This window comes from Contarinia nasturtii, unplaced genomic scaffold (assembly GCF_009176525.2).
Source record: "Contarinia nasturtii isolate CC-2019 unplaced genomic scaffold, AAFC_CNas_1.1 Cnas_scaffold_810, whole genome shotgun sequence".
Lineage (NCBI taxonomy): Eukaryota > Metazoa > Arthropoda > Insecta > Diptera > Cecidomyiidae > Contarinia > Contarinia nasturtii.
Window position 1 is genome coordinate 2175924 of NW_022198157.1, and position 20923 is coordinate 2196846.

At 33.2% G+C, this 20923-nt stretch overlaps 3 protein-coding genes across 3 annotated transcripts in view; all 3 read right to left on the reverse strand.

The window, feature by feature from the left end:
• Positions 1-2583: 2583 nt before the first annotated feature.
• On the reverse strand, positions 2584-8818 carry LOC116341925 (neprilysin-1). The gene is made up of 15 exons (XM_031769336.1): positions 7429-8818; positions 6908-6958; positions 6327-6368; positions 6133-6218; positions 5875-5992; positions 5584-5789; positions 5288-5467; positions 5090-5200; positions 4273-4749; positions 4177-4206; positions 3950-4112; positions 3685-3753; positions 3568-3618; positions 3310-3506; positions 2584-3241 (listed from the first exon to the last, which is right to left on the reverse strand). The coding sequence occupies exons 1-15, from the start codon at positions 7871-7873 to the stop codon at positions 2969-2971; spliced, it is 2499 nt and encodes an 832-aa protein (XP_031625196.1). The 5' UTR covers positions 7874-8818; the 3' UTR covers positions 2584-2968.
• Positions 8819-12110: 3292 nt separating this feature from the next.
• LOC116341915 (sorting nexin-12) lies at positions 12111-14854 on the reverse strand. The gene is made up of 5 exons (XM_031769320.1): positions 14165-14854; positions 14025-14053; positions 13771-13877; positions 13120-13215; positions 12111-13052 (listed from the first exon to the last, which is right to left on the reverse strand). Exons 1-5 carry the CDS (start codon positions 14200-14202, stop codon positions 12822-12824), a joined length of 501 nt encoding a protein of 166 aa, XP_031625180.1. The 5' UTR covers positions 14203-14854; the 3' UTR covers positions 12111-12821.
• A 3209-nt stretch (positions 14855-18063) lies between these two features.
• The window catches only part of LOC116341911 (modifier of mdg4-like), a 78072-nt gene continuing 75212 nt past the window's right edge, over positions 18064-20923 (reverse strand). The window contains exon 4 of the mRNA XM_031769298.1: positions 18064-18421. Within this exon, the coding sequence (XP_031625158.1) occupies positions 18150-18421 (272 nt within the window). The 3' untranslated portion in view covers positions 18064-18149. The remainder of the gene's footprint in view (positions 18422-20923) is intronic.

Genomic DNA, 20923 nt, shown 5'->3' on the forward strand with positions numbered 1-20923 from the left:
ATGATAACAATCATTTGTGTTTTACCCTTTTAATTGATTGAACGCTCTTTGTAGATTGAGCTGCTCTGCACGTGTCGTCTTTGTTTTTATTTTTCAACTTCATTTGCCATGCATATATCATTAATTTATTTTATCACAAACAAAAATCTGACGTTTACCGCTGTTTCGTGGATTTTTTCCCGGTGAAATAATACCTTGTATATTTGTCTCATATTAACCCTTTTCTTTCAATAACCATGATACATATTTCATTTAATATTGAACAATTTCTGTAATTTCTGCATAAATTTGAAGTTGTTTCTTAGTTTGCCGACATTTCTAGGAGACATCAACAAACTAAATATCCTTGTTGACGCCAATCATTAAACATCTTCTTTAAAAGTCACATTCAAAAGATTCACTGTATTTTTCGGTTAACCAACCTCATTAAATGGCTTTTGTTTCATATTTTGTGTATATATGTGTATGATAATGATTCATTTTTAATAATTCTCTTTTATTTACATTCTATTTTGTGAGGTATATAAAAAAAATCATGAAAAGTGACATTTGGAAAAAAGCGTCAGTTCACTTCTCAACGGTCGACCGAAAACACTGCTTTCATTGAATTTAAGTAAGGTATTTCACAAAAACTAAGTTCAGTGCCATTTTTTAGACATTTTGAAGCTAAAAAATCATTGGAGTATGTATTACAGTTTTCATTTTCATATGTGCCATAAAAAGTATACTTTCATAAGCAGTATTATTGTTTTCTTTGCTCGATAAAATTAGATAATCGAAATGAAATTGACGGATATTAACGTTGATTGTATTGAGACGGTGTTGAAGCATTTAAAGTTCGTTGATCTCCTGAGTATTGCAGATCAATTGATTGCAGATTCAAACAAACGGAAAATCTCGTGAACATTCATATTGACAATATGATATTGTACTCAATAGATGTTTTGCACTCTTTTTGAAGAAGCCGATGAAAACGCCATTATTGTTGGCAAAAAACCGGCGATATATTTCCTATAGGGAATGATTTTGTAATAAGGCTATTTCCAAAGGCGGAAAAACTGGTGTTCGATATTTCTGAAGAGCGTGTTTTCGGCGAATCTTTTTTCAATCACTTCATGAATATCGATCAAAAGACAAACCATCGAAAGTAGAGACAATATCAGCTCAATCCACAATTGAACGTTTTTTAAAGCCTTGAAATATAAGGACACTTTAAAGCCTGGCATTACAGAAGAAGGTTCACTTGAAGAGCCTCAAAAACTTAACTATCTGGTATTATAATATATTTGTAGCATCGTTTCCATTCGTATGTGATCAGTAACTTACATTTAATTCAGGTGGCCTCAACCATTCTATGATTTCATTGAAAAACATCCATTATTGATAGCATAAAAAATTTAAAATTATGGTAAAGCTTTAATTCTTATGAATCGCACAGTAGTTGTTCGATGAAAATCAATTTTATGGTATCAAGTTTTCGATCAGTGAAGCAATCGGTTTTGTGACCGAATTTGCTTCAAAGAGTTTTGCTTTCAACTTGATGACAATTCTAAAGCTGTCCTCAAATACCTACAATCACTCCTCGGTAATCATAATAACTGGTCAATTTCAATACATGACAAACAACAAAAATCGATAGATTTAATTAGAAAAACAATCCAATTAATCTCGTTTGAGATAAGTACGAACGATTCCAATAATTATTTATTGTTAATTTTTGCTATGTATCAATACTTGACCCATTCGCATACCATTGTATCAAAGTATATAAGACGAATTTTGTGCAAAATAAAAAAATGTTGGAAAAAAATCCCAGTGTTCGTAGTTCTATTTTAGTGTCAATATTTGAACATTGTAGTATCCGTTTTTGGAAAATTCAATGTACCATTAAACTGTTGTTAAAACTAATTGATGGAATCTCATTCCGAAATTATTATTGAAGTGAAATAAAATGTTCAATGTTTTTACTGTCGCAAAGGATTCATTTGGTTGTAAAAATGTGTCATTTCCAACTGAAAAGAAAACACACAAAATATTGACGTGTTTCGATGAAGTGTATTTCTGTTTATGTGAAATCGTAAACATTTATTGGTCATGGTCATAAAATTTCATTTGGTCTAAGGATTACAAACAAGGTTTCCAAGAATGTTATACCTCTCTTGGAGATAATGAAAATGTCACATTTTAATGGTTTGCTCTTCGCTGAAAAGAACCTATTTCCTCGAAACAGAGATAGATGACAGGAAAAGAATAGAAAAGAGTCCTGTGAAAAATATTTAATTTTTTTCAAACAAACCCAATTACAAGTTTGATACATCACTGAGAAATTGAGGATGAAAACGAATTAAGAGATCTTACCCCTTTGCTTTAGAAAAATTCAAAATAGAGAAATTTTCATGAGAAAAAACAATGGTCCATTACCAAATCAAAGATTCAGAAAGTAAATGCAAATGCCAATACTTTGTTTTACCTTGAATGTTTTTTTATGCTTTTCACTAGATTTTTCAATTCGCTCAAAATTCTCAAGAAGTTCCATTGCTTAAAATTCAACAATATTTAAATAAATTGAATGATTTGAGTTGATTTATTCTTCTCTTTGGTATTTACGTGTGTAGAAGTTTAACATTTAAAAATCATTTTTATTTTACTTAAAATACAAACGATGATGTACAGATAAAAGTTTGGTATTTTGCTTTGACTTTTAAATGTATATATAATTAGGAAAATTGTGCACGTGCTGTGTCCTAATAAATCCGTTAAATACATCGATTAGGGTGTTGTGAAATGTGTTGGATAAAAGCTTTTTCTTGTGTTGTTTTAATTGAAGGAAAATATGTTCTTTTGCTTGTTTGTCTATTAAATATTTATAAACCGATTAACGATCACAATGTTGTTGCTGCTGTAAGAGCATTCTTTTTATTCATTAAGATTTGATGATAACCGTCTGGATCACGTGGATGATGAAAGATTACCATACACTACATTTGTTCGTCGGGTTCATGGGCGAACCAGATGGACATCCGTATGCATCGGAGAATTCTTTTGAATTTGACAATGGACCCAGCACTCGAATCACGCCCGGCGAATGTACAGATGAACGTAGTTTCGATAGAGCGTCTTCTGGTCGCATTGAACCGCACCAAATTTGTGCATAATTCAAGAAAAATAATTGATCATGATTCAATTCCAAACCCGGCAAATTTTCATCAATTCCATGCTGAGCAGTCCATTTTTTGTACGCCTGCAATTAAAAAGATAGCGACATAAGTTGAAAAAAAGCATGAATTTTGCATATATTTGGCAATTTACCCGAAATGCTTGCTTCAGTCCACCATTATCAGCGATATTTTCACTTTGAGTCAGTTTTCCATTCATGTATAAACCCAGCTCGTTCACTTTGTACCGTGAATATTGGTCAATGATGCATTGTGCACGATCTCGAAATGCTGTTATCGTTGCGTTATTCCACCACTGCTTCATGTTACCATCTTTATCGAATTGGCGACCTGATTTCAAACAAAACTTGAATAAGTTAAACGAAATACTGAAAAAATCGCCAAAAATCACCTTTATCGTCGAATCCATGTGTTATTTCGTGTCCGATCACGACGCCAATTCCTATATCGAAAAATTCAGTACAAATCAGTTTATTTTTATTTAAATTTTCACATAAACTAAACTAACCTCCATAGTTGAGTGATTTGGGAAAATTTTTGCTATAAAAAAGAGGTTGCAGGATGCCAGCAGGAAAGACTAAAGAGTAACAAAAATATTTAAAAATTTAGTGATTACTTTCATTACTTATTGATTAATTTGCAGTGATTGTTTTTTTGCCGTCTGAGTAGCCCTAGATATTTGTATCGACTGTGCTGCATTGCTTCTTAGATGCTGATTCGAAGCGTTCACCACCCGAATTGAGTGAATATTATACGATATATTTAATATTTACCAATGTCATTTCGATTTGGATTGTAGAATGCATTGACAACGGCTGGTTCGGTGGCCCATTTTTGCTTTTCCACTGGTTTTCGTAACATTTGGCACTGTCGTTGCGAGTCAAATTTCAAGATGTTCAAAATATTCTCGAAAAATGTATCATCCGATATCGTCAGCTGGTCAAAGAAAATGAACCCAATTAAATTCAATACGAAACAAAAAAGTATATTGTCTTCTTACGTTTGAATACTCTTTCTCCAGTTCAGTCACCTGCAAAAAAAATTCGTTTCGTTTTCATTTTCAGTTTTATAAATTTTTCGGTTGATTGCAATTTACATTTGTTAAAATGTCCGGGTATCCGATGCGTTCGTTCATCGAATTTGCCTTTTCTTTGGCCACAGCTCTCGTTTCATCATCCATCCAATCATTTTCGTCCAATAGTTCGTTAAATGCTTCCCGAATCGAACGAATCATCTGCAGCGCTGATTCTTTACTTTCCGAATTGAAATTGTCACGAATGAATAGAGCCCCAACGGCCATGCCAAGTTTTTTATTCGTCCAATCAACGCACTGTGACCAACGATGCCGTTCCGATTTAATGCCCAACAAAATTCGCTGAAATTCAACGCGCTCCTTTTGATACTCATCAACAAAATGTGAAACAAGTGAAAGAACCATTCGCCAGAGTACATAGTTTCGAATGATACGTTCGTCTGTCTCTGCCATTAGTTTGCCCAATTCGACAAGATACGGAATGGCATACACTACAATTGGTTCAGAGTCGGTGATATTAGTTTCCGGTGTAAAGGAATTCTACCAAAAAGAAAGTTGGAAAGTGATGCCAATAAAATGACGGCCTAAGAAGAAAACAATAACATACAGAATATTCTGCAAAAAGACGAATACAAATTTATGTGAGCAAAAACCAAATATACAAACAGACAGCGCAAAGGTAAAACAGCCTACTTACATAAGAAACACACGTAAGTAGGCTGTTTTACTTTTGCGCTGTCTGTTTGTATATTTGGTTTTTGCTCACATAAATTTGTATTCGTCTTTTTGCAGAATATTCTGTATGTTATTGTTTTCTTCTTAGGCCGTCAAATGGTTGAATAGTTCGGGAAATTGTAACAAAGGAACGAACATAGGATACCTCAAAATATATGTCCCATTTAATTTGCGGCACAAGCGTTTTTAACGAGGCCAGTGTCAGCTTGTGATACACACAATTTGTGTCGTGACGTTCGATCTCCGATAAGGATGCCTGCAAAATAATAAGACGAAACGAAAATCTCGTTAAAGTTTTCAATTTTCCAAACGAACGAACGAACGAACGAACATTCGCGCTTACATTCGCTAATTGAATCTCGAAATCTAAAACTTCCTGCATATCATCAGCAATTGAAGCCGGATCAGCGCCCAGAATAACGGCAATTTTTGTCATATAATTGTGATATGCCATTAAATCAGATTTGCTACTATCTTTCAAATAATACTCTCTTGACGGAAGCGCCAAAATCAATTGATCAATCTACGAAGTTTAAGAAAAGTAATTTAAAATTCAAATATTGAATAATCGAAATGACAACATAAAAACATTTAATTGGAAAATGTTGAGAACTAAAAGTTGGCTGAATGAAAACTTACCACTAAAATATTGACGGATGAATTTTTATCGTCGGGTGCAACTAGCACCGAAACCAAAAAATGTTCATTCAATTCACCGTGCATTTTGCCCAACATCGCTTCCAAACTTTGATTGGGTTTTTTCCAATTTTTTTCTAACACCGGCCATCCACCATAATACTTCAACAGTTCTTTCAATGGTAAATCGCCAACACTACGAATTTGAGCTGCGTAAAATTGAAATCAAATCAATTTCCATTTCAAATTGAAAGGTTTTTTTTGCTTCTATTAATCGTCTTACGTAAAACTTACTTATATTCACACAACTTTTATAAAAGTGTTTTGCTTTTATTGTGGCTTTGTTATCATCATGATTTGAAGGCTCTTCGAGAAGTTGACGCAATATTACTTGCTGTTGATCGGCTAACACCTTAACAACGTGAGGTGACCATGTGATGAAAACGGAAAATGCGATAATGTTTTATGCAATAGTTTACAGAATTAGCATATCAAAGGCTTAAAAGGAGATTGAAATCGTTTGATATAAACCAATTGCATAAAGCTACTCACTTCGAATGTGCTAAAGGAACTTTTATCTTCTGGTATAATGTTTTTCTTATTCCATGCTCCGCAAGCATATTGAAAAAAATTATCACCTAATTTCAAGTAGAAAGAGTGTGAGATAGAGAGAAAGAGAACGTAAAAATTGTTGATAAAGGGGTTGTTGCTGATTCAATCAAATGGGTTCATTTTGGCAAACTTACATGGGTCGACGCTCCGATTCATAGCCGAAAGTAATGATGAAGCTGAAATGAAAATGCGAATCGAGGTGTGAAATCAGTCGGAAATTTCTTTGATCGAATCGTACAAACATGAAAATTGATCGATTTATCTACATTCTGTGCGACTTAATGTTGCTGCTTGAGTGAAATGTACACATGTGTGAATCGGAATATATTTAGAAAGCCAACAAGAATCTTACAACTTTTCAAGCATCGATCTTCATAAATAATTTTATGCGCCCGGACAAATTGGTACACATTTCATTTGGAGTGACTTTATTGCAAAAGCTTAATCCATCGAATGTTTGTGTGACGAGAAAAGTTTTTCCCACAATTCTCTGCTTACCGAAATAAATATTTAAACAGGTATTGTTCATAATGTGTTCGATATAAAATGACTATAGTCAAAATATGCAAAAGGCTCAAGAGAGAATAAATAAAGAGAGGATGTGGATCAACAGAGCTTAAAACCGAACCAAACAACCGATGAACTCAGTTCAAACGTGTCTAATGTAAATAAATAATAGATGTATTCCCCAAGTAACACGTCAACCATGCCTTACCTGTTCGAATACAATTTTCCGTTACACACAAATTTCGAAGATGCTTTTGTGCTACGGAACCGTAATTGGGTACACGAAAAAAATGAGATACGTTGAGTGTCCGAATATCCATGACGAGCGAAAGCATTTTTGGAGAGAGAGAACAAAACAAGTTTCACATGCTATTCAATAATAATAATTTAGTATGTCATGATAAAAAATTCATGAAATGCATTACGACGGATAAAAACAGAACAATCATTGCAAACTAACACATACTCGTCCATTCATTCGCATTCACATGGTAAAAATAAAAAAAAACGACATAAATAATAAAATAGTTCACTTTCTGAAGGAAACAAAAGAAAAACGCGCACTCGTAATATTTTAATGGAACCAAAAAAAAAAAAAATAGAAACGAGCGAGCAAAAAGGATATTAATTTTCAAATAGAAACACTTTCATCTATTCTCGTTTTTCATTCATTCTGCCGTTATATTTTTTTGGCGGAAATTTCAAAGTAGTAAATATAGAAACACTTACCGCCACATGGTTGCGTGTCGAATAAATAATTGAAACTTAGACCAAACACGAAACAACATAAACAACTGATTACAACACCAACGGTCATCAACCAAAAACGGTAATGACGTCGATTTTGCGTAAATGTGTCACTAAATCGTGTCGAAAAATTGCCAAATTCCTCAACGGTGCTATTAATTGTGACGCCCGACTTAAAATTCAGCATGACCGATTTCTTGCTATTCGAATTGGATTGCACGAGTGTGGAACTTTGGGAACTTTGTTTGGTCGGCACTGTTGCCGTTGGCGATTTGGATTGCGGTTGCTGTTGTTTTTGTTGTAATTGATGTGCATTCAAAAGTGTTTGACCACTACATGGCCGAAGGTTCACCAATTCAGAGTCGCCAACTGCACTAAAACCACCGTTGAACTCACTATCAATGTGATATTGGTCAACCGACAACATTTTCAATGAAAACGAAATTTTCCGCCTTTTGTTCGTCTTTTATTCCGTTTCCTAGTCGCTGTGTGTAATACACACACTGCGTTTGTTGTCTTACACACTGTATCTCTCGCTCGCTCTCTCTTTCAATGTTGTACACGTGAAAATATGTACTCACAATTCGAATAACCTATTTACGAATCAATGAATGAAATCCGCATCGATTGCATTGTTGTACGCGTTTGAACCATTTTTTTTCTCATTTGTTTGTTTGTTTGTTTGTTGTGTTTTTTTTTTTGTGTGCGCGTTTGTCTCGTTCTCATGTGTAGATAAAATCGATTTTTCTATCTGCACACATAACGTGTGTGTGCACTACGAGTCTCGTCAATCTCTCTGTATTCCCTAGTGGGGCGAATGGTTTTTTCTCATTCGATTTTTCCGGGTAGATACATTTCCGTCGAATTTATGCCAAAAATGATATTCATTTCAAGTATTGTGATGATTTAATTGAGTTCCGAGCAGTAAATCATGTCACTAAGTTGTGTTCGAATGAACATGAAACATCGAGAGCTTAAATTTGATTGAATCCACTATGAAAATGATAGAAATTAAGAAATCAAACTAAAAAATGTTCAATGGAAAATTTCCAAGCTCAAAAAGAACACAAACACCCTCAATGAAAATGCCACTTGACACTGTCGTAATGAAATTCACACACAATCAATGAATACTTAAAACGGTTTATTGCTAAATCGTAAAATGTTGTTATTCTATCACTTTGTTGCCTTTGATAACAGTCGTTAATTTCAATGCAGCATCACACGGTTTGGTGGGCGCAAACACTTCGAACGACTTCTTAACACTGAATGATAAAAGCGAAAATGCCAACAATCGCATATATATCAGTTGGTTTACCGATGAACCGATGATGATGATGACATGTGTGCGTCTCGTCTTGGTTAATAAATTTCATTCGCTTCTGACTACTACTGTTACTCTCTCGGCGCTACTATACACAGTACACACAGTTCAACGCTATGCCAGCAGATACTCTCTGTTTGTGCACATTTCTTTGTATGCCGTCTTCTTTTTTCCGTGTCATTTTTTTTGTTCCTTCTTCTTTCTCTCATGTGTTTGGCAAGCACTCTTCATTCTTTGGTATGCCACAATGAACCCACAAACGTACGGGCGAAAAGCGAGCCGCATTTCTCTGCTGCTACGAATGCGAGATATTTTATCCATGTCGCAACCGACAACACACAAACATATTGAAAAGTGAAAACAAAGCATTGTACGGTACCGCGAACTCTCGACATGCGAAAAGGGACATGTGCAGCAGCAGAATGTTTTTGTACACCACACACCGGCATGCGAGGCGGACACACCACCGATTCAATCGTAAACGTAGCGCGTTATTCTGCTGTTCTGTCCGTATAAAAGCTGTACGGTCGCGGAACATATCAACAGTTTGAATCTTTTATATTTCATTCTATCACGCTACGTCAAATTCTGCATGCTCGTGTGTACAGGTGCAGGTTTGTTGACGATTTCAATTTATGGAAAAACTCAATTTAATATATAATATACAATGTTATCGTAATAAAAGCAAAAAGATAACGAACATTGCCGCAAATAAATTAGATTTTATTCGAACGAATGGCATGTGGCTTGGCACAGATTGACAGGATACGTAGTATTATATCCGGTGCAAGGAAATGAAAACTATGGTTTCGTGGGCGAATGTAGTCGCACAAATTGTCTATTCGATATTTTCAATTTAGTTGTTGGCACAATTTTCAATCGAAACACAACATTTTGTCACCATCACATTTAGCCAACCATTTTAACACACACATTCGCGCTCACGAAACTAGAGCAATGATAACAACTTTGATTGGTTTCTATCTTCTTCCATCGTGTGAACGTTGGCATCAACGGAGCACGAATTTCCATTGTTATGGGACTTCATCTCCGATTCTGTATACATAATTGAATTTTATCTATCTTTTCTCAGCTCAATGCACGCGCTCTCTTTTAAATTGCTTACCTTGTTACCGAATAAATTGAATTTGATATTAAATAAATGCAGTTGAACAGTGATTGCAAAACAAACTATTCGACGCTTTTTTCTACCACACAACTTTGGAAAACAATTTTGGTTTGGCGCATTTACTTTCGGTTCATCCATAAAATCAAAGAAGAAAAGAGAAACTTTTCAAAATTCCCATAATCACAAAACTATTTAAAACTTATCGGGAACACTCCGAATTTATTATCCTCAATTTTCTTATTCAGCATTGTTGGCCCATCCAAACTGATTGGGTGCCATTCAAATTGGTTATAGATACATACCACGATCTTTCGTGGAAGACACTTACTCTACCTTCCAAGCTTTTGCAGTTCGATGTAATAGTTTTCAATTGTCATTCGTTGAAAATCGTTTGGTGTTGAGGCATTTAATTATTGACGACGTCAATTCGACGCTGGCTTCGTTGTCAAATGCAACACCATCCATCCATATTGGTTTTATATCCATCTAAAAATCAAATTCCATTGCAATTTCATTAATTAACAAAACACGCAAGGACAATACAACCATCACGGATACGAGACGGACACTGAACATGTGACAAAATTAATGTCATTTCACTCGATTTTCTATCGTTTTATTTTTCAATCTGAGTTGAAGTACAATTAAGCAAAAAAAAATAGAAGAAGAACAAATACAATTTACTCTACATTGAACTACTTAATAGACTATAAACGACTTATTTTCAAATGTTTGTACTTGAATTACCGTCAAATACGGGACGGTAAAAATGGCCAATTGAACTTAAAAATCTATTCGAATGTCTCGCTGGCAGCTTGATCATCTTTCACAAATGCCACTACATCAATCTGTACATGATTGTCAACGTCATAGTACAAATCATTTGGATTTTGTGTGATGTAAACTCGAGTATTGACTGCAGGTGTATCATGTGAATGCTCTGTTATGACTGGTAACAGTTTACCGTTTGGAAATAGACGAAAACTTGCTCGACACTTCTTTCCTTTGCGTTGCGAACAGTACCATGTCTGATTTGTTTTCGTTGACAAAAACCGGTAGAATGTATTACCATCGACCAGTAGTTTCTTTTTGCCGCGGATTCCAATCACGTATTTTAAGCCACCATCTAGCATCCCTGCAGTCGGCCATTGGAATAGAGAGAGAGAGAGAAAAGGTGAAAATTTGGGTTTAACATTGAAATTGACTTTTATGTTTATTTTTGTTTTAAAATTTAAGGCACTACGATATTGATTGATCAAAATTTGAAGCCAAATGATTTTTGATAATAAGGTCAATTTTATTTTATTTTTGCTATAAAAAAAATTTATGAAATCAAAAAATAGTTCAACTGCCATCCGAGAGACATTATTGATCGACCAGTGAGTATGGTACCTAAAATAAAAATGGAATAATTCGATTAGTGATGTGTAAAAATGAAGTGATGAATGAAAACTAAAAAAAACCAGAGTTTGTAGTTTTTTTCAAAAGATTTCTTGCTGTATATTTTCATTTCTTTCATATTCATTTTTGTTTATTAAAATAACATTATAATTCAAAATACTTAGGCTTATGTCATACAACTTGTATGACGTTTTCGTAGCAACTGTAAAACACTAGCCAAGGATGTTTGTCAATGACTGTACATCTCCTTGCAAACTCTTTGCACATGAATTTTTTTCTCTTTTTATATATATATATATGTGTGTGTGTCATTAATTTAGCCAAAGATTGTATATCAACTAAATATATACTCCAGACTTATGAGAAAATATCCCATCAGTTCGGACCAAATACACATGTGTTTCTTGTTTTTTTCGTCGTCAAATTAGAAAGTAAAATCTTATTTGCTTTTTCATAGTTTATGTTAAATGAACCTGTAAAATAGAAATATCCGTTTTTCATTTGCTAAAAAATACAAAGTCAGCTACAGAGTAGAGCAAATTTTGTTTGTTGCCATAATATTTATAAAATGATTGTTTGTTGTGTGTGTGTTTGAGTGGTCAATATTCAGTTATTACGTATTGAAACATAGAATGGCTGATCTATTCCACCAATTTTTATATGATTTTGAAAGCCAACTATAAAATCAGACAAAAAAAATATTAACATCAATTTTCTACCTCAAAAAAAATTGTGAATTATCATTGAAACAAATTTGTACAGTATTCCATAGTCGTTCATTTACATAATATATATATACTTTTGTATGTGTTGAGTCAAACATAATTTATTTAAACATTTTTTTTTGTTGTATTCCTTTTACTCAATCAAAATAAACTAGAAGATTCGAACTATAAAAAACTGTCCAATTTTCTTTAAATTCATTCCAAAAAGTTTATTTTTTGTAACATTTTCTTTTATTCTTCTTACGATATAGTATATGTTTTTGTAACAAGCCAATTGGATAAAAATAAACTGGTATATAAAAAGTAGATGCAAGTCGATTGCAGAGCAACTGAAGAGATTTGATAAATTATTTTTTTAGAAATAAAAAAAAAACTCAGATTAGAACGAAAGAGATTCCGGTGAAATATTTTGATTTGGAAGTAGCACGAAATGAATGCGGAATAATGTATCCTTTGTTCTATAAAAAATGGTGCAGAGCATTTAACCGATATAATACCAAAGAAATGTAAAACCTGTACACAATTATTGCAGTGGTATATTTGGTTAAAATGCGGAAAAAGCACATTTTGCCATTGAGTCTCTCTCTCCGAGTCTTGTAATCATAATAATTTTATTTATATTATTCGGCTCTGATTTGTTTCTCTATTCGGAATTTTGAACAATATTTAAACGGATTTTAAACTGTTAGTTGTTTTTTTTTGTTCACACGAAACACACAATGCATCGCGTTAGATATTTGCGGTTTGTTTTTTTTTCTTTATTCAGTTTTTCTTCCTATTATTCACTTGTTCACTTTTATGTATTGCGAATCTTGCCCGGTACATAATTTTTATCGATGGTTGGCTCTTGTAGAAACATGTGCAGACATCGTTCGTTCTGGGCAAGTGGATGACCGGCTATTTTATTTATAAAACTTTCAAGACCCTTGCGTCGCTCCTCAATGAAATTCTCATCGAATAAACCGTCGTCTCCACGGAATGGCATTTGCCGCTTCCAAGCCTTTCCAGGCAATGCTGGCACCACAATCTAATCGAAATAAAACGAAAATTTTTATTGATTTTTTTTTATTTTAAATGGTTCACTGATTACTCACTTTGCTATCACGTTCCAATTCATTCCTAAGCCATTCAAAATCACTGTAACGTCGACGTACACTCGATTCCTTTACTTTGAATACGGGCAAATTTGTCTGTGAAATCAAATATGATAGCATTAACGCACATGAAAAATGATATGTATTTTCAACTTTGATTATATATATATATAGTACTTTATTCCCCAAATTCTAATGAAAAAACACGAAATGATAAATCGTTAAAATCGCATTCAAAGCTATTTTAAGTTTTGAACATTTTCTATGAAATGCAATTAGCGAGCATTGAAATTAATTTTGAGAAGCCATACAGCTTATTTGTTTGTTGTTATGTCGTCGTTATGAAAACATTTAGCAAAAATAATATTTTCACTTTTTTAATTCGTAAATCAAAAACAATGACGAAATAAACAATCGAAAACCGGGCAAAATACGCATAAAATAATGAAAAAGTAGGCGAATTTCGAAACAGTTGGTGTCACTTGAAACATAATGTATGATTTCGCTCACTGCTAGGCAATGCCCATTTTTAGTTAGCATTAACTTCATTAAACCATCTCCATATTTCATTAAAAAATGATAAGATAAAAAATAGTCGGCGTTCGTATCAAGAGCGTTAAAGCCAGCCGAGCGATGTGTTATCATACTTACTCTCATGCGAACTTCATAGTCCGTAAAACGTTTTTTTCCAGCTGTAATCGTGGTCATTGGATTAACAACATCTATTTCCAAGAAGTTCGCAGGCACCGCATACGCATCTAAAAAGTATCATGTTTTTTGTTATCAAAGAAAAAAACCACATGAAATATCGACCGTATAGTGACAGTTCGTAGATAAAAAAAATCAATGACTTGTAAATTCGAATGGGATTTGGTGCATTCGTGAATAAACAATGTGATGCTTACCATCGAGCGTTTGTTTTTTGACATTGAGTCTGTGCGGCAACCGAAAACAGGAAGAAAAAGAAGACATTGTGAAAAATGAAATGCTTAAAATGAGTATGACACAAAAGGTCCAGTGCTGCATCAAGATGCGAATATTTTACCTCTTTGTTGCATCGGCTGTTCCGTCCTCAACCATCATTTTTATTTAACGCTTTCGGTTTCAATTGAAAATTCTGTCAAAAATGAATGCCTCTTACACAAAAAACACTGCACTTGAATTTTTGTGTCTCAATTATATGGCGAGCGCTCACACTGACTATATATATAAAAAAAGAATGATTCACTTGATATTTTGTGTACGATATACACAGCATTCATTACACAATACGATGTATTTTTTTACTATGAGAGTGTGTTATAGTTTCTCTTTGACAGACAATTGATTGTTTCACATAAATTATCCACGATTCAGTAAATATTGTAGCCTCGAATGATGGTCAAGCTGAACTGAAAATCCACGACCAAGTCAACTGAAGCAAATCGAAGAAACAGTAAAACACAGAACTTATCAACACAAAGAACTGCTTTTTTTATTTCAGTAATTGCCGAGAAGTCAAAAACCAAAAACTAAACTGATTAAAATGACAATTTTTTTACGTTGCATCGGAAATTATGTGTTTTATCCAATTAGGTAGCTTTTTATCTCTTCTGATGTAACTTTTCCTGTTTTATTGAGTCTTTTATTCTTACTATTTGACGGAATTTACTACTTTTAATTGAATTACAAATGATAGAAATATAATTTTTTGTCTTTTTTCTACCATACACTTCGTCAAGATAACGCGTTTGTATGCGATTCACAAAAATTGTCGATGTATTGCAATCTGACGTTTACTGACGCCCCGAATTCAAGTAAATTTAGTTGTTGTAAATATTGCCGCGGCGAATTTGACGCACAGCACCACCTTGTGAAAGCTGTGAGAAGTTTACATTTAAATGCATGATTCGCTCTATAAAAATTGTTTAGAAAAACAGTGAACACTTTGAGAATTCTTTATTTTACACAAATTTTATTATATATTCTATGAAAAGCTCTAGAGAGTGAACATTATAACTGCCGAATTCTTAACTTAACAGACACCTTGAATAATATGGATTGTAGATAAAAGTGAAGTATCGAAAGTTTTCAAATCGAACTAGAAGGAATATTACCCAATGAGTAACGATTTTGAAAAAAAAAAATCAAATAATGCTTACATTTTCGAGCTTTGAAAAGATTACTCACTGTCTCCGAACTTGGGGAATACTCGGTGCATTTTCTCGGTCGTCATTTGTAAATTATTCACAAAAATTTCACATAATTATATATTATCGAATAATTATAAATGTTTGGCAATAATTGTCAATTGGTTTTATTTACACAGCTTTCGTATTGGATCGTCAATGTCTAATAATTATATCGCGTGTTGCTATTGGATTATCTTCTTTTAAATTGGGAAAATAACGATTGAAAGATTTAGTAACGTCTTGGATTCATAACTGTGTAACAGTCAAACTATTGGAGAAATTCATCCAGATATCGTAGAACGATGGCTTTATTGAACTGTAAGGTCATATTATCACATTTGCTGCTCACATTGTAAGTTATTGCCTTTTGTGTTGAAATAAATTTTAACTGAAAATGTTTGCGTTTGAAATCAGATGTTTTCTTTTCACTCACAAAAATGTCATTGATTGTTTGAACGAGGACAAAATATTGACTGAGCTGACAACATCAAATACTCCACTTACCAATGAAACAATCAATTATTTTATCCGACTAGTTCGTGAAAAATATAATTACGATATGATCAACATCCATTCCCGCCTCAAGAAATATCCTGCAATATGCAACGATACCTGCGATATTCAAATCTTCTATAATAATGTAATCAATTCGGGTCGCTACTTATGCGTCTACTATGATCCAAATTATAAAAAAGTTTATATTTATAATAGCTATTCAGAATTTACTACCAACTTTGTACAATTATCTGATAAAGTACTTTCAATTATTGAACAACGTTATACAATGGCTGAAAAGGCGGTTTTTGTTATGCCAAAAACAAGACAATATGATGAAACGTCAAACGGTCCTCTCGCTATTGCGTATGCAACGACATTGATCTTGGGCGAAACTCCGGCCGTTTATGGTTTTAACATGAATGATAAACACGCTGATGAATCTCTGTACTTAAGAAAACATATTTTTGAAATGTTTCGGAAAAAAGAACTGTCACCATTTCCACGGTAAGTTTTTAAGACATTTTGAGATAGAGACAAATTCAAGCATTACAAAATGATTTTTTTTTTCAATAAGTTCCTCTCGTCCGGACATTAAGAATATTTATGGCGAAATTAATCCTTTGGTGCTAGCGGAGCTCAAGACACCGAACAAACCTTTTTCATTGCTTACAATTAATCTTTTTAATGATTTAGTTGCCGCAACAACCAGTTATGATATGGTATCCATTCTCTTCGACAACGAATATCCCGAACTGTATCCCACTTATAATGATACACAAAACGATGTCCAAATTTTATATTCACGTGGAAAAAACGATGAAGAACCAGGACATTACTTGTGCATATTTTATGAGGCAGCCGTTAAAACGGTGTTCGTCTATGACAGTCTATACTATCAAGATTTGAGTGAACAACAAAAGTTTATTATAAATAGGCGCCAAACCATGAACAGATTACTTACGTTAGTGCGAAAAAAAAACAATGGGATGGCACCTCGTGTGGACCGTTTTCTATTGCATATGCAACTACACTGATCCTTGGATGTGATCCTAAAACGCAATGTCTTAAAACACCGTCAACGTTTTCTTTCAAATTTTTTTCGAGAAAATTTGACCTTTCGGCCATTTTTCGACAACACATTTTAGAAATGTTTGAATCCAAAAAACTATTGCCATTTCCACAGTATGATTAAATACATTTGAACTTTGAGTATAAATTTGTTTAGTCTTTCTCGTTTTTGATTGAAGGAATGTACAGTTTTAAAGTCAATAATAATGTATCAAATAAAGCCGCCGAAAAAATTGCACTTTTATCGTTTAATTACCATTCTTACTTTTGAAATGTGCTTTTTTTAACGTAAATCGAAATATTCTTTGCCTACACAAACTAGAAAACTAAAAAAACTAAGAAAAATTAAGGCTTATTAGGTCCTGTCAATGTACACGTTGTATGCAATTTACTAAAAAAAACTAAGAAAAATTAGCAATACTAAAGCCCGTGTCTCCCCCTTGTTCCTTGCATATTAGAAATTTCAATTTTTTCAACAGACGTGTAAAATGTAATTTGGAAATTCCAGCTTTTTATACATTTAAATAATAATAATAAAAAAACAATTGAAAATGACTTTCATTTAAAAAAGATCAAAAAGGCTCACGTTCCAAACTGAGAATAAGTTTTTCCTGTTGAATTAAACACAATGCATTTTTTTTTATATCGTCACAAAATTTTATTCTTCAATTCTAAGATTGGCAATCAAAATAGTGGTTCGAATTCAGTTCAAAAAGAAAGAATAAGAGAGTGTTGGTACTAATATGGATAAGGAAATTAAACAATTGGTCAAATATTTGGGACTTTATTGTGAATGGGAGAGAAAATGATATTTATCAGAAGAACGTGGAAGCGGATCAATTTTGACTGCCACTGTAATTTTCACATCGAAAAATTTGAAATAAAAAAATTCACCTTACTGTCAAGAATTTGTTGAAAAAATGATACCAAAAAAAACACAAAGTGCATAAATGCACTTGGTGTCCACCTATTTCCATGCGTCGGGTATTCAAACTTACATACACATGCTATTACAAACCTCTTTTCAAAACTATGCCATATGTATATACAACAGTTACAAAATGACAAAAAAAATTACTGCTCAAGAGAGCCAAATACGCATGACTTTTTATCGAATCATCAAAATTATCTTCAAAATATAAGTGGTTCTTTTTTCAATCACGTACAATGTTCAAATGTACGTACAATATTGAAACAATGTCTATTGTACAAAAATGTTGTTATCATCCGTATTTGGCTCTCATAAGAAAAGATTAAGAGGCATAAAAATGGTGTTTTGTTGTTTGAAGTGGTCTAGAGATCGACATGAGTGCGATCGAAGCACTCATTGCAAATCCAATCGCCTCCCGGGCATTGCGGGCAATGAGTGATAATTTTACCCAAGTTCTTTTTATAATATCTTTTATCCTTGTTCCTTTTAATGCATTCGACACAGTATCCCTTGACGCGCGGCCTTTTCACCAATACCAAGCAATGTCCAGTTTTGGTTCGTTTCAGCACATTATCCGGGTTGACATTCTTCATAACCGTGATGTTTTTCACATCCATGTCTAAATTTATCTTTCCTGTGAATCGATAAACAACATAAATCAATCATTAAATGTATTATAAAAAGTTGGTATCTAATGAACAAAGATCTTAAGAGTAAAATGTGGGCTTAAAATATAAAACAAGAGTCTCATAAATGTTTTGATTTAATCTATTTTCAATTTATTTAAGTTTATCAAAAAGCAATAAATTCAATTGTTTTCATTCCAAACAATTGCAGTAAATTGTTGTTGTTTTCTTGGTTCGTGAGTGTGCGTAATGACATTTGATATTTGTAACGTTTTTCCCGTTGTACGAACTCGAGCCTTGCATCCGAATTTTCTACCGTCTGCACATCGCCAGTCAATTTTGGCATCTTGACAACCACCTCTGATTGAAGACCGCACAAATGGGTAGCCATTCACTATCAATTGTCCTTTTCGATTGTAAGCATACTCTGTTGTTTTGTTTGCGACATCCGTTGAACAAGATGCCTCCGCTTGATCCGATTCGGATGGTCCTAAAAGTAAAAACGGCCAAGTGTTATTATTATAATAATAATATCATATTGTATTATAATGAGTCCGATGTGTTACTCCGTCATTTTCTTTGGAAATTATTTAAACCCAATTATTTGAAATATGATTAAAAAACCATTCTTTATTTGGAAAAAGATAACTTTTGACTACACTTTATTTAAGAATGTTATGTTTTTGGTAACTTCACAAATTGTACTACTATCTATTTTATTAGTCATTAACCCCATGGGAGTGATAAGGCCAAATCACATGTATTTTTCGTAAACCTTCCGCGGTCTTTATTCGGGCTCGTGCTTTGCATCTTAAAGTAAAATTGACAAATATTTAGAAATCAAATTAACAAACAGAATTCTGTTTCTTTTTTCTACTCATATGGTAAAATGATTTAAGTTGGAAATTTATACAAACCCAATGGCTTGAGCACGGCTGCATCTCCAGTAAAGTACTTGTTTATTGGACGTCCATTTTCCAAAGGAAAATCCATCAATGCTGATGTTGTATTTGCCCGGTTTATTTGTTGGAGCCGTATCAATCCAATGACCTTGTTCATTGTAGAATGCTGCGAAAAAGAAAAATATCGATCAGAAGAATTTCAAAGTAAATGCTATTAATCAATTGGAGTCAGGGCAAAAGTAAAAGTAAAAAAACGACAAAGTCGTAAAAGTTTGTAATAATTTTTATTTTCAAGTATATTCACAGAACGATGATATACGACACTGACCCAAGTAGGCTGAATCTTATATGAAGAGATCAACAACGTGTTTGACACCTGTGACTAGTGCTACTCTTGAGTTTTGTGATCGTGTTTGGCTACAAGGACTTTAGCTCTTTTGAGCAAGCACTTGCCCGAAAACTGAAATTTAACAAAATGTACCATAGTTAATAATTACAAAGTGTTGCGTCTTGAACAGTCTTTTTTAACTGATTTTTTTTTATGAAAATAAACCCAGTTTTTCGATAAATCCAGCCAGATTTCATTGTATCCTTGGAGAACGGGTAACTATTGACAAATAGCTTTCAATAATAATAACTTCCACGATCAATAGAATATTCAATAAGATGTCCTTGAATATTTGTGTAATTAACTGAAACTAAAATGAGAACGGTTAGATTTTTATATTAATCAAATGGAGTTGGGTCAAAAAAACTAGACTAATATTGATAATATCAAAGCTCGTCACAATTTTTATTTTCGAAAAAATTAAATCGAAAAAATACTATTTTGTTAGTAATGATTAATATTCACAGAAGTGGGTATATAACACTGAGTCAAGTAGCACAAATTTTTATATAAAAAAAAACAGAAATAAAGTGTTTAACACATGAGAATTGTGCTACTCTTGAGTTTTGTGATCGTGTTCGGCGACAAGGACTTTGAGATGCTTGAGTTGAGTATCTTGTTCTTTTGAGCGGGCACTCGCTCGACAACTAAAATTCAACAAAATAAACCATTGTTAATAATTTCAAAGTCTTTTTTGATTGACTTAATGCAAACGAACCCTGTTTTCCGATGGCCAACGCATCGCCAATATATCCAGCCAGATTTCATGGTGTCCTTGGAGAACGGGTAATAATCGACGAATAACTTTCGATTACGACGATCAGTATAGTATTCGATAAGATGTCCTTGACTATTTATGAATTTACCTGAAACAGAAAAAGAGAATATATTGAACGAGTACTTGGGTTGGTTGAAATGTTTTCTGCAGAACGAATTCAAAAAACAGATTTTCATATTATTTATTGCGTATTTTTTAATAGTTAACAAAATATTTCAAAATATAATTCAAATATGGCTGTATAAGTTGTTCGAGCTTTAGAAATGTATAGCCTAATTCAATGTAATTGCTTTCACAAATTCTACGTCTTCACTTATAGGAATAAGCAGTTGTACTTATATACATTAAAACTACATTTTACTCATGTGATAAACAATGAAATAAATATGTAATTTTTAATCACAAAAAATTCGAATTCGACGTCATCTCATAAATTGAACTA